The sequence below is a fragment of the Solanum stenotomum genome, chromosome 4, assembly GCF_019186545.1.
Source record: "Solanum stenotomum isolate F172 chromosome 4, ASM1918654v1, whole genome shotgun sequence".
Taxonomy (NCBI): Eukaryota; Viridiplantae; Streptophyta; class Magnoliopsida; order Solanales; family Solanaceae; genus Solanum; species Solanum stenotomum.
The window spans coordinates 2467259-2478921 of NC_064285.1; the positions used below are offsets into that span (position 1 = coordinate 2467259).

Below are 11663 nucleotides of genomic sequence, written 5' to 3' on the forward strand. Positions count from 1 at the left end.
TTTGTATAATTATAAGTGTATATGACGAAAATATATATATTTGTCTATACAATTTTATCTCGCTTTGTACAAACACAAAATTTGTATAAAAGTGAGAGAGGAGAGCGAGATTCTATGGGAGAGAGGCGAACGGAAATATATGTATATATACAGTTTTTCTCTCACTTTATACAAACACATTCTATACATTTGTGTTTATATAAAGTGAGAGAGGCGAGAGAGAGACTGCTGAGCGAGATCAGGAGAGTGGCGAGTGAGAAATTCAAGGAGAGAGGCGAATTGCAACTGTTTGCTACGGGTTACAATTAAATCAAACTGTGATTATACCATTTAATTTGAATTAATAGTTAGCTATTTTATACAATTTTTCCTAAAGAAGTTGGTAAAGTTAAAGATTTAAGTTGATTAAAATTTTAACATAATGTTTATATTTTTATTTATAAATAATACATAAATAATTTAAATATATATATAATTTATCGATTTAATTTGGTTATTTTTGCGGTTGTCTTTTAGTAAAATCAAAACCAAACCAAATAGTATCGATTTTCAAAATTTAAAACCAAACCTAATATCAATTTTTAATCGATTTGGCGGTTCGGTTTGATTTTTTAACCATAACCATGAACAACTCTAACTGAAACACAATAATACTAGTTGTCATGCCACGGTTTTTGAAAGTCAATTTGAGTAAAAAAACCATACGAAAAGTATATAAATTGTATTTTTTTTGTATATTAATATGATGAAAAAATATAAAATGTTAGTTATTCTTATCTTTTGACTTTACCATAATAACTAAAAGTGAACGGAGAAAGTAATAAATAATGATGAATCAAAATAAGTATTATATTTAAATACAATACAATTAATAACAACCATCTAAACAACGCGTTCATCTTTTTAGTATTTTGAGACGGAGAAAGTAAATACATATGGCCAAATTTTCAATGTCATGAACTTTAGGGAGTATTAGTGGTGCCAAATGTGACCAAATTACTTTGGCAGAGATAAATTGTGAAAAAATTTGAAATTGCGAAAAAATCGAAGGTCCACCTGAAACCGCCACGCCCCAGCCCAGCCAGCATAACACCGCACACAATTAGTCAACAAAAACCGAATCTAAATTTCAAAGAGACAGGGGCCCGAAGCCAACACAGCATGAATCATCAATTTCCTTCTTGCACTTTATTCATCATAAATCTCAAAGTTACTGTCCCTTTCGGTTTGTTAGAGGAAAAAAATTGACTTTTGTTCGTGGAATTGATGTTTTCTGTTCTTCGATCCCCTTTTTTGAAACTTCATAGCAGTTTCATTGTTTTAATCTCTTAAATTGCTGACCCTTTTGGTTTGTTAGAGGAAAAAATTGATCTTTTCTTCGATTTTGTACGTGGGGTTGTTGTTTTCTGTGCTTCGATCCCCTTTTTAGAAACTTCATAGCAGTTTCATTGTTTTAATCTCTTAAATTGCTGACCCTTTTGGTAGAGGAAAAAATTGATCTTTTCTTCGATTTTGTACGTGGGGTTGTTGTTTTCTGTTCTTCGATTCCCTTTTTTTGCTGACCCTTTTGGTTTGTTAGAGGAAAAATTCGATCTTTTTCTTCGATTTTGTACGTGGGATTTGTATTTTCTGTTTTTCAACTTGATAGCAGTTTCATCATCATAATCTCTTAGATTTACTGGTCATTTTGGTTTGTTAGAGGAAGTCGATTGAATTTTTTCTTTGATTTTGTACGTGGGGTTTGGTATTTCGTGCTCATTTATCCCTTTTTGTCAACTTGATAACAGTTAAATAACTGCACCTGGGTGGTTTTCAGTTTCGATTTTTATTTCCTGTTTTCGTTCTATCAATTGGTCGATTTGAAAGGAAAGAAGGAGAAAAGATTTCGAGATCATGGTGAAGGAGACTGAATATTATGACATTTTGGGGGTTAGCCCTACTGCTACCGAATCTGAGATTAAGAAAGCATACTACATTAAGGTATGCATAATTATCTTATTTGTAGTAACCTGTTATTTGTCATTTTAATACACTTAGGGATATAGTTTTAAGTATGTGCATGAAGAATTAAAGATTTTTTTTTCTATCTGCACTTGCTTGTCTGGTTCAAGCTGAAAGCTAAGTTGGGCGGACTCTTCACTTTTGATGCCGCACCCGTGTCGGATTCTCCAAAAATACACTTCTTTGGCGAATTCAATACGCACATGTTGACATTTTTAAGAGTCCGAGCAACATAGGCTGAAGGTGGATGATTAAGGAGTATATGTTAAGGAGTTATATTGGGGCAGTGGAAAGGTTTTATGCTTGAAAAAGAAGCTACCTTTAACCCCATAAGTATGATTTCTTTATTAAGGAACTACAAAGAATAATCCTTTTTGCTAACTATCAACACATACATGCGCACATGCAGAAGAATCTTGTCTAGGTAATAGAAGGAGATTGTGGACAGAAATGTTCCTTTGAAAAATTTTATCTGCCAAAAAGGATGTAAGCGTTTGTTATACATAGATGGAATGGAGCATGCAAGAAATAGAAGTTTGCAATTCCTTTTAGGATTGTGGTAAACATTGGGGATGTTCGAGCCTCTATTTAAGACTTCTTTTATACACATTATCGCTGAAACGTTTAAGACTAAGACTGAAAACTTGAACAGCATTTATTTGTTGAACGTCATGTCATTGTATTTTCCTACCCATATGTGATGCCATTACATTTGAGGGAATAAACTTGATGAATTATAATAAATTTTCTTCTTTTAACCAATTTTCATGCTAAAGTGACCGTTTGAATATCAAATCTACAACTAGTCAAATGGGCACTTACTTTTCCCCCTGATTTAGCCAATTAGATATTTGAAAAAGAGGAGTAAGTTCTCAGCTCTATGGTTTACTTCATCAGCCCATAGACAAAAGAATTAGATTGTTGGACTTGACAATCTAATTTGAAGACTGATTTCCTTAATATTTTGGGTTACATTTTTTTAATGGGGAAGTTATAGTGTTTGGAATCTTCACCCAGCTATGTATTTATTTTCTTTATTTGCAGCTTTCAGTTGGTACATTGAATAAGTTAGTTATGATTTATCCATAAGCAATTGTGCTTTTGTTTTTTTGTCATTTTTTTAAAACTCAGCCTCAGGAATGAGCATACTGCCACACAAGTACCACAATAAAAAGTGATGAAGTTTAAAATTTGTAGCTCACAGAATTTGAAAACTTCTAACTTTAGTTTTCCTTATTGTAGTCGAATTTGCCCTTTTTTGTTTTAATTTTCAATCTTGACTCTGTTTCCTATTTGAGCTTTCCATGTTTTAACTTCTTCTTTACTACTAACTTTCATATGTGGTATAGGCACGGCAGGTTCATCCTGATAAAAATCCAAATGACCCTCTAGCTGCACAGAATTTTCAGGTAAGTCATTAATCTACCCTTTTTTTTTTTTTTGAGAAGTCTCTTGATGATTTATTTTTTAACTGTTTTTTTTTTCTGGTTAATTAGGAGATTTTCCTGCTATTGGCTCAATAATTCTTGTTTTCTCCTGTTGCAGGTGTTGGGAGAGGCTTATCAGGTACTGAGCGATCCATCTCAACGACAGGCTTATGATGTACATGGAAAATCAGGAATTTCAACGTAATTTCTCTCTTGTATTATTGATACCAGGACATTTGTATTTCTCCTAGTACAATTGATATTTCGTACCTGTATGTACATATAATTTGCTCTGATGTTCTTCTGTGTATTCACATGTTAATTCAAACTTCCATGCTTTGAATTGTTTCAGAGATGCAATCATTGATCCTGCAGCAATTTTTGCTATGCTTTTTGGAAGTGAACTTTTTGAGGGGTACATAGGTCAGCTTGCTATGGCATCAATGGCTTCATTGGATATTTTCACTGAAGGTGAAGATTTTGATGCTAGAAAGTTACAAGAGAAAATGAGGGTACAGTTCTTCATTTCCTTTTAGCATTTATAATTGTAAGAGTATTACTTGAGAAAATTGAATTCAAACATTTTTATCGACTTCGTGTATATATGGGTAAAACTTGCAAAAAGATAAAGAACTGAGAAGTAGCTTGAGAAATGGTTATAGTGGCACCTCTATCTATATGCTTATATATAAGAAATAACATTTATTTCCATGATATTATAAACTATGGCTTGTTAAACCTTTGTTGTTGCTACTGTTCTGTTTCTTCACCGCGATATTTCCTTTTCAAATTTGCTTTTGAAATTGCTTTATTTGAGCTGAGGGTCTTCCGAAAACAACCTCTCTATTGCCTCCACAAGGTAGGGATAAGGTCTGCATACACACCACCCTCCCTAGACCCACCCCACTTGTGGCATTACACTGGGTATTGTCATTGACTTGTTTAACCTAGAGTCCCACATGGTGCCTCATTCTTTTACTTTAAAGGGAAAAAAAAATTCCCCAAAGGCCAAAAGAAGATAGAGGCCCAGAGATATAAATAAGAGATAGAAAACATGCATCTAGTTGTATAAATTAATGGAAATGATTCAGATGATTTGGACATATCCATCAACCTTAGATAGTGTCAGATTCAACTGATGATACAATAAGGAAGAATAGGGGAATCAGAAGAATTAACTAGCTTTTTTTTCTTTATATATTGATTGACAAGTAAAGAAGAATCGACACGTGTAGTAGTGTTAGGATCCAGGGTTTTCATTGTCCGTACTACAAATTTTTCAGCTAGCTTATCTGTTGCTTGTTTGTTTTGTAGTACAGTTTACTGGTTGAAGTTCTCATATTAAGAGATTTCCAATTATCTTACACCTTGCAAGCTGTATTGCTTAAAAAGATCTGTGGGGGTAATTCTGTTGCTAGTGGGTGTAAATCGACTTCAAGACAGCAATGTTCTTTTATTGACCATTTGAATGATATACACCTATTGCTCTATTTATCAAGATGTTAATCATTGATATCACATTGTGTGTTATTCACAATGAATCGGCTATTGATGTCACAACAATCTGTTTGAGCACATTGCAGCTTTACATCACAATGAGTTGGATCTCATATCAATTCATTAAAGAGATGCTAATATGCAGTCACATGGCCTACCACGACTTGGCTGGAGCTACTGTATTCCATAGAAGCTGTATCAGGATATGTATACAATTAACTTCTTTCCTTCTTAATCTAATACAGGTTGTTCAGAGGGAGAGGGAAGAAAAGCTTGCTGAAACTTTGAAGGACCGGCTCAATCTATATGTACAAGGAAATAAAGAGGACTTTGTTCGTCATGCAGAAGCTGAGGTGTCGAGGCTTTCAAATGCAGGTTAACATTGTCATACCTATACATAATTCCTTTGACCCTTTTTTTGTATTGAATTGCTTTTCTGAACTCGGCAAATGTTGATACTTAAGGGGTTGTACAAACAATATGCATATTTACAGCTGTATTATGGGTTGTGAAAAGTTGGTTTCGTGAGTTGTGCACACTAAGATCTTTAAATTTCCAATAACTTTTGGAGTCATGGCAATTCATGATTGAAAAAGAGGTATCTAAATATTAAGGGTTGTTTGGTATGTAGGAACGGCTAAGGTTTCTCGCTTCTCCATAACAAGTGAAAGATTTAATGCAAAGCATGGCTCTTACCGGACCTTGTATTGGACAGTGGAAAAATAATAACTCAATAGGGGCCAGAAGGAGATGTAAGCAAGGTACTGGACCCTATGTGTTCGTTCTGGTAAGTACACAGAGATACCAAGATGGTCAAAGGTAGAGGATGTGTGAAACTAGGCAAATCTAAAGAAAGTGACACAGACTAGCATGACGTGTTCACGAAGGTTGGGTATATAGCAATGATGCCGCATTTGAATCTGAGAATAACCTAATAACAGACATTTATCACCGGGAGAGGTTATTAGGGTCAAGTTATGAAGAAAGCAAGTGCTTCTAGAGACACTAGCCAGAGGGAATATAAAAGTGAATATGGCAAGCCAACAACGTGTGCAACTTTATTCTTATTTTAAAGGACATGTATTTAATCAGATAACGAGATGTGGGTGTAACATCTCCTAAAAATGCAAGTCAACATGAGATCTATTAGGCGCAAGCAATTTCAATGAGATACCTATTCTTCTATCAACTACTATATTTTGTTAGAGTATAAGGTTGTTTTCTGATAAATAATTTTGGGCGAGTTCTTGTACTAAAAATTAATTTTGGTGCATTACACTATGGAACATCCAAATAGAAGTGCCAATTTGTGGCAAAAGGTGGAGGATGTGTGGCTTAGGTCGCAGGTTTAAGCCCCACACCATGCAAAGCGAAGCCTGGTATTTAAGTGGAGAAGGGTAGAGGGGCGGGCCCATTATCCACCGAGTTTAGAAGGCTGTGATTGGTCCAAAGGGCAGGTCACAGACGGATTTTTCGGTTATCAAAAATAGAAAAATTCAACAAACAAAATCTAAAAAATGTAAGGCAGCTCAGAACAATCTTCATGCAAGTTCATATGAATAATCATATCATTTAAATCTATCAAACAGTGAAAATGCATACGAAAGGTGATTCAACTAGGATCTCAGACATCTGTTGGACTAAAGACAAATGAAACTATATCCAATTATTAGGATGAAAAGGGAAGGAAGTACTGATTTATCTACCTAGTTGGCATGAATCATATTTTAAAGTAGACAAGTGAGAGATACTAATTATAATTTTCTATAGTGCATATGAACTAAGACAATCAATGGGTGTTCTCGGATGGTGGAGTAGTATAGTCCATGTGATTCAAGTTCCCTTTTCTAGAATAAAAAGTCTGTCTGATTCATTTCCAATACCAATTATCTATCCAATAACATAAGTTTGTGTAACAATGAAGTTATTGAAAAGGATCACGGAGCAGCAAAGTGTTTGGGGTAAACAACTAATTGATATAAGGTAAGAAAGAGAATCAGGAATGTAAAGGACTAACTTTACGGCCAGAAGTTAAAACTTATATACTCCGGTTGCCATGGTTTGGTATCTATTGGCTAATGTGATTATCTGAAGAGACTAAGATATAAGGCTATAGAGGAAGATGTGATACTCGAGATATGATCGGAAGCACATGAGTCAGTGATTCAAAGGTTCAAACCCTAGCCACAGGCAAAAGTTTGGTATTTAATTGGAAAAGGTAGAGGGGAAGCGGACCTATTATCCGCCGAGTTTCAAACCGTGCGCCATTGACTTTCGGAAACTTCTCGGTCGTAACAAAAATATTGTAGAGACTAGTTTGAAAAATAGAAGTAACTTGTGGAGACAATTTCCATAGGAACTTGTAGTCATATAAGGAAACACTTAGTTTGGTATTGAGGCATAGTAGTTGTCGTGTAAGCGCCATTTATGGCATTGAAGCTGGCTTGTCCTATTCTACTGGCTTACATTCTCTCTTGATCTGCAATCCCCTTTCTGTTTCTTTCCCTCTCAACTCCTTAGCTTTGACTTTCTTGATATTTTTGTTGGTCTCTTCCAATTGACATGGCTATAGTAACAGAATCTTTTCTCATCAACTTAATGTTTGGTAACAGCTTATGGTGTTGATATGTTAAACACAATTGGATACATATATGCAAGACAGTCAGCGAAAGAGCTCGGAAAGAAGGCATTATATTTGGGTGTGCCTTTTATTGCAGAGTGGTTCAGAAACAAAGGTCATTTTATCAAATCCCAAGTAACTGCTGCAACAGGTTTGTTGTGCTGGCTTTAAGCAGTGGTTTGTTGTTAACATTGTGCTTCTCATTTCCGAAGTTAGGACAGACCTTGTTCGCTCAATCTCTATATTAATCTGTGCATAGAGCTTTCTAAAGAATAATTCCTTACAGTTTATGCTCTTCTTTCAGTTTTGTGATTTAATTAGTCCAAAATTAGTTTTTGACTGTTTTTTCTTCTGTTGGTTGATGTCATATAATCTTGATGAACTTAGGTAGACAGTAGGATAGTATAGGTAGAAATATATGAGAGGAGTTTTAAGCTGAGGTCAAATGAAGTATACAATCTTTCTTCAGTTTTCATGTACATCTATCTCTAACCAGAAATGAGGCCTGCACCTGGTAGACAAAAAAATGCATTGCTAAATCTTTTCCCACTCGAAGCACCATCCCTGCAGTCATTTGTTGGATCATTTGAAATGAAAGAAATTCTTTGAGGAAAAGAATGTTTCAGTCCTTAAACAGAGTTGTATATCCTTGCTTAGTTTTGGCGTAATATGGCAGTGGCAAAAGAGTCCGAAACCATGCTAGATTCTGTCACGGCATTACTCCCTGGAATGTGGTTTTTTTTTAATGTTTTCACTGCTAACGCTTTGTGGGTTTTGCATCAATAAATTTTTACCTTATCAAAAGAAAAAATAAATTGTATGGTCTAGTTTTGGTATAGACGTGCTATGAAATTGTTTCTCTCTTAAGCTGTTTTAACTCTCTTTTTTCTATTGGAAAAATTTAGTTCCTTTCTCTTACATGTTTCTTTACAGACCTTTGCCTGAAATAGTACAAGAAAAGTTTGATTTAAATAGTTGTAGCTCATAAATGCCTTCCAAGCTATCTTCCTCATCCAAATACTTATAAAAAGGGAATTGCACTGTTTGAAGATAAGCTTTTGGGTCTTTCTTGTATCACTTCTATCATAATGTGTCCTCAATTATAGCTGATGTCATTGTGATTAATTTTGATCATTCAACCAAACCTGCATAACGGTAAAATTATTTTTTGTGTGACCTATAGGTCATGGATTCGAACCATGAAATCAGCCACTGATACTTGCAAGTGTCAGGGTAGGTTGCCTACATCACAACACCCTCTTGGAGTGCGTTCCTTCCCTGAATCATATGTAAAGGTTGGATGCTTTGTGCACCGGGTTGTCCTATTCATCAAACCTCTGCGTGTATTGAATGATACTTGATTGTCATATGTGGTAATGTTCTTCTGAAAAAAAAATACTTCATGCTTTTGTAGGTGCAATTGCTTTGATTCAGCTTCAAGAGGACATGAAAAGGCAGCTCAGTGCAGAAGGAAATTACACTGAGGAAGAACTTGAAGAATACATGCAATCCCACAAAAAGCTAATGATTGATTCTCTCTGGAAGCTTAATGTAGCAGATATTGAAGCCACTCTTTCTCGTGTTTGTCAAATGGTTGTTCACCTTTATCATGTTGTGTTTGTGGCTTATTCTTGTATTGTTCTTATTTATTTGTGTTAATATTCATTACTTTGTTAAAAAAAAATATTCATTACTTTGTTAGGTTCTACAAGACAACAACGTAAAGAAAGAAGAGCTTCGTGCTCGCGCAAAGGGGTTGAAGACTCTCGGCAAAATTTTTCAGGTACTGTAGTTGACCAATATTTTAAGTAGGTAGCGTGATCCTCTCAATTGGTTAACCTTGTTGTTCTGTTGAATGATATTCTTATGTACAGAAGGTTAAGTCAGTCAATGAAACCGAAACTACAGAAAACGGCGTCCACAAGTTGGACGGAAATGAACCAAGCTACGACTCTCGTTCTTCAACTGCATCAATACCATCTCAAAATAGAGAAGAGGTGCCTTATACAGTATTTGCATCACAGGTACTGCTCTGATTTGTGTTCTATTCCTTTATGAACAGCTAACTTGCACAGGTTTGGTTCCTTTACTGGCCTCTTTCTTTGGTCAATTGCCTTTTTGGTCCTCAGATTGTAAGTTCAAAACGAATTTCTGTTGTATATTGCTGTGCCGAAAACACTTAGCCTTTGTTATATTTGAAAATGAGGTATTGTTCCTTTTATAAATGAAGTCAACCAAAGAAATAATTATCAACTTTATTGCATTATGGCTGCCATCACCTTCCTAACTCCCCCCTCCTCTGCCGTCACCACCAATCCCTGAGATTTTTTTCCCCAACCCTTCACTGACACTTTGGTTGGAGAGGTTTGGTTGCATTAGATAGGGAGGTTGGGATAGGTTTTCATGGTGATATGCTTGGGTGGGGGTAGGGGGTTTAGAGAGGGGCTGAAGAAAGCAATGGAGCTTTAATGTTTCAATTTGATTTGGTTGATTCTATTAGTGGGGGTAAATTTGCTTGTTAGGTGAACTTGGAAGTCTACTAATTGTGATAACATAGGCATCAAACATAACTGGTTCAAGACACAAAGACATGGTAAAAAAAAGAGTACCATTTCTCTTTGGGATTGTTATGCTTGGAAGGACAACTATTTTCTTCTTTTAGAGATACAAGAGGAACTAGTCGAAAGTAGATTTTCTGCTTGGGAATTGCTACTTGCAACTGCAGCTTAGCGAGAGATTTACTTGCCATGCGTTGCATGTCAGTGTCATGTAGATGCAAGGGCAGAAAAGGATTCAGAGGAACAGGTTTCTCCTGACTTATTTTCTTTCATCTTTTTGGAGGTGAGTTTGTAGAATAGTTTAAGATAAAAAACCTTCGGCTCTATCCATACATTCGCTGGATGACAATATCATTAGGAGATGGTAAAGTGATTAAGAAACAGGTGGCGGAAAGTATTCTTGCTCTTTTTCTGTCAATCTTAATTTCCTTTTTCTTTTAGTGTTGTCAAGAAGAATATATTTGCTCTCCCAAAACAATAAAAGGAAAATTCCATCGTAATGAGTATATCGGCTATTCTACGAAATGTTCCAACTTCTAAGATTCATTTCAAATGAAGCAAAGATCATGTCATAGTGTCTTTTTACATTATCTTAACTTTTGGACATATTTTCCAGAGCCCATATGTGGAGGCTCCACAGTTTACCGGTGGTCAATCCAGCTATAACTTCCCCATGCCGACTGCACCACCTGGTGCACAGAGACACAGGTAGACAGACAAATGGTGGACGCCGCAAGAATTTGTGTAGCTTGTGAATTTGTAGTGCTTGTTGGTATTTGCTTATTCTTAGGGGAAAAAAGAGGGAGTTTGAGTTTCTTATGTATCCCTAGTGTGCTATATTTAAAGCATGATTCTTGCTTAGCAGAGAAAAGCTTACTGTCATATTGCTTTCATGAAGGACTGCTTTGTAATTAATATAGTTAGAGTGTAAGTTGTGTGGCCTGTGAATGCAAAATATTGTATATTGCATTGGTCTATTCTTCTTGTTGTATTAACCAATTTAATGTTTTTGTTATTGACCTATTTTGCCAACTCCCTAGTTGGTGTCTTTTTGTACTTAAAAGAGTACTTTCTTGCTGGCCTGCTTGAAACTTAATGATAGTGACTATTTCTAATTAATTGCTACAAGGATTGAAAGTGATTATCTGTAAACTTCACATATTTTTTGTGGGGATGAGAAGAGAAATATTTGAAACATGTTACGAAAGCGTATTCGTAAAAAATTAGTAGGCTTCGGTTGTTTTTTGTCCTTCGATATTTGTTATTCTATGTTGTTCCTTGTACTTTGGAATGTTTTACCTTGAATTGAGGGTCTATCAGAAACAACCTTTCTATCTTTTAAGATAGGGCAAAAGTCTGCTTAAACTCTATCATCTTCAGACTCCACTTTGTAGAACTATACTTGTAAGATGTTGTATACACTTGAGATGGGGGTGGGGGGGGGGGGGGGGGGNGGGGGGTGATAACATATAGAGTGAAATGTAGGGCGTAGTAACCTAATTGGTTACCCCAACCTCCCTCAAGAAAACACATAAGAGTGAGATGTAGGACTTGGTAACC

At 35.5% G+C, this 11663-nt stretch overlaps 1 protein-coding gene across 2 annotated transcripts; it reads left to right on the forward strand.

The window, feature by feature from the left end:
• Window positions 1-1060: 1060 nt before the first annotated feature.
• Window positions 1061-11142, forward strand: LOC125862213 (chaperone protein dnaJ 10). Of its 2 annotated transcripts, XR_007446026.1 has the most exons (11): window positions 1061-1980; window positions 3351-3410; window positions 3547-3629; window positions 3781-3940; window positions 5171-5300; window positions 7538-7696; window positions 8960-9138; window positions 9248-9328; window positions 9420-9569; window positions 10720-10867; window positions 10907-11142. XR_007446026.1 is itself a non-coding variant. In XM_049542238.1 (10 exons), the coding sequence occupies exons 1-10, from the start codon at window positions 1894-1896 to the stop codon at window positions 10813-10815; spliced, it is 1185 nt and encodes a 394-aa protein (XP_049398195.1). In that variant the 5' UTR covers window positions 1061-1893; the 3' UTR covers window positions 10816-11142. The 2 variants fall into 2 exon arrangements, 1 of the variants encoding a protein (XP_049398195.1); XM_049542238.1 differs by having other exon boundaries at window positions 10720-11142.
• The last annotated feature ends 521 nt before the right edge of the window (window positions 11143-11663 follow it).

What these genes read in the sequence shown, in the direction of transcription:
- LOC125862213 (XM_049542238.1), top strand. Translation starts at nt 1,894, where the DNA reads ATGGTGAAGGAGACTGAATATTATGACATTTTGGGGGTTAGCCCTACT. An exon ending in AGAAAGCATACTACATTAAG is followed by an intron (nt 1,981 to 3,350) that starts GTATGCATAATT and finishes TATGTGGTATAG; the next exon opens with GCACGGCAGGTTCATCCTGA. An exon ending in CCAAGTAACTGCTGCAACAG is followed by an intron (nt 7,697 to 8,959) that starts GTTTGTTGTGCT and finishes ATGCTTTTGTAG; the next exon opens with GTGCAATTGCTTTGATTCAG.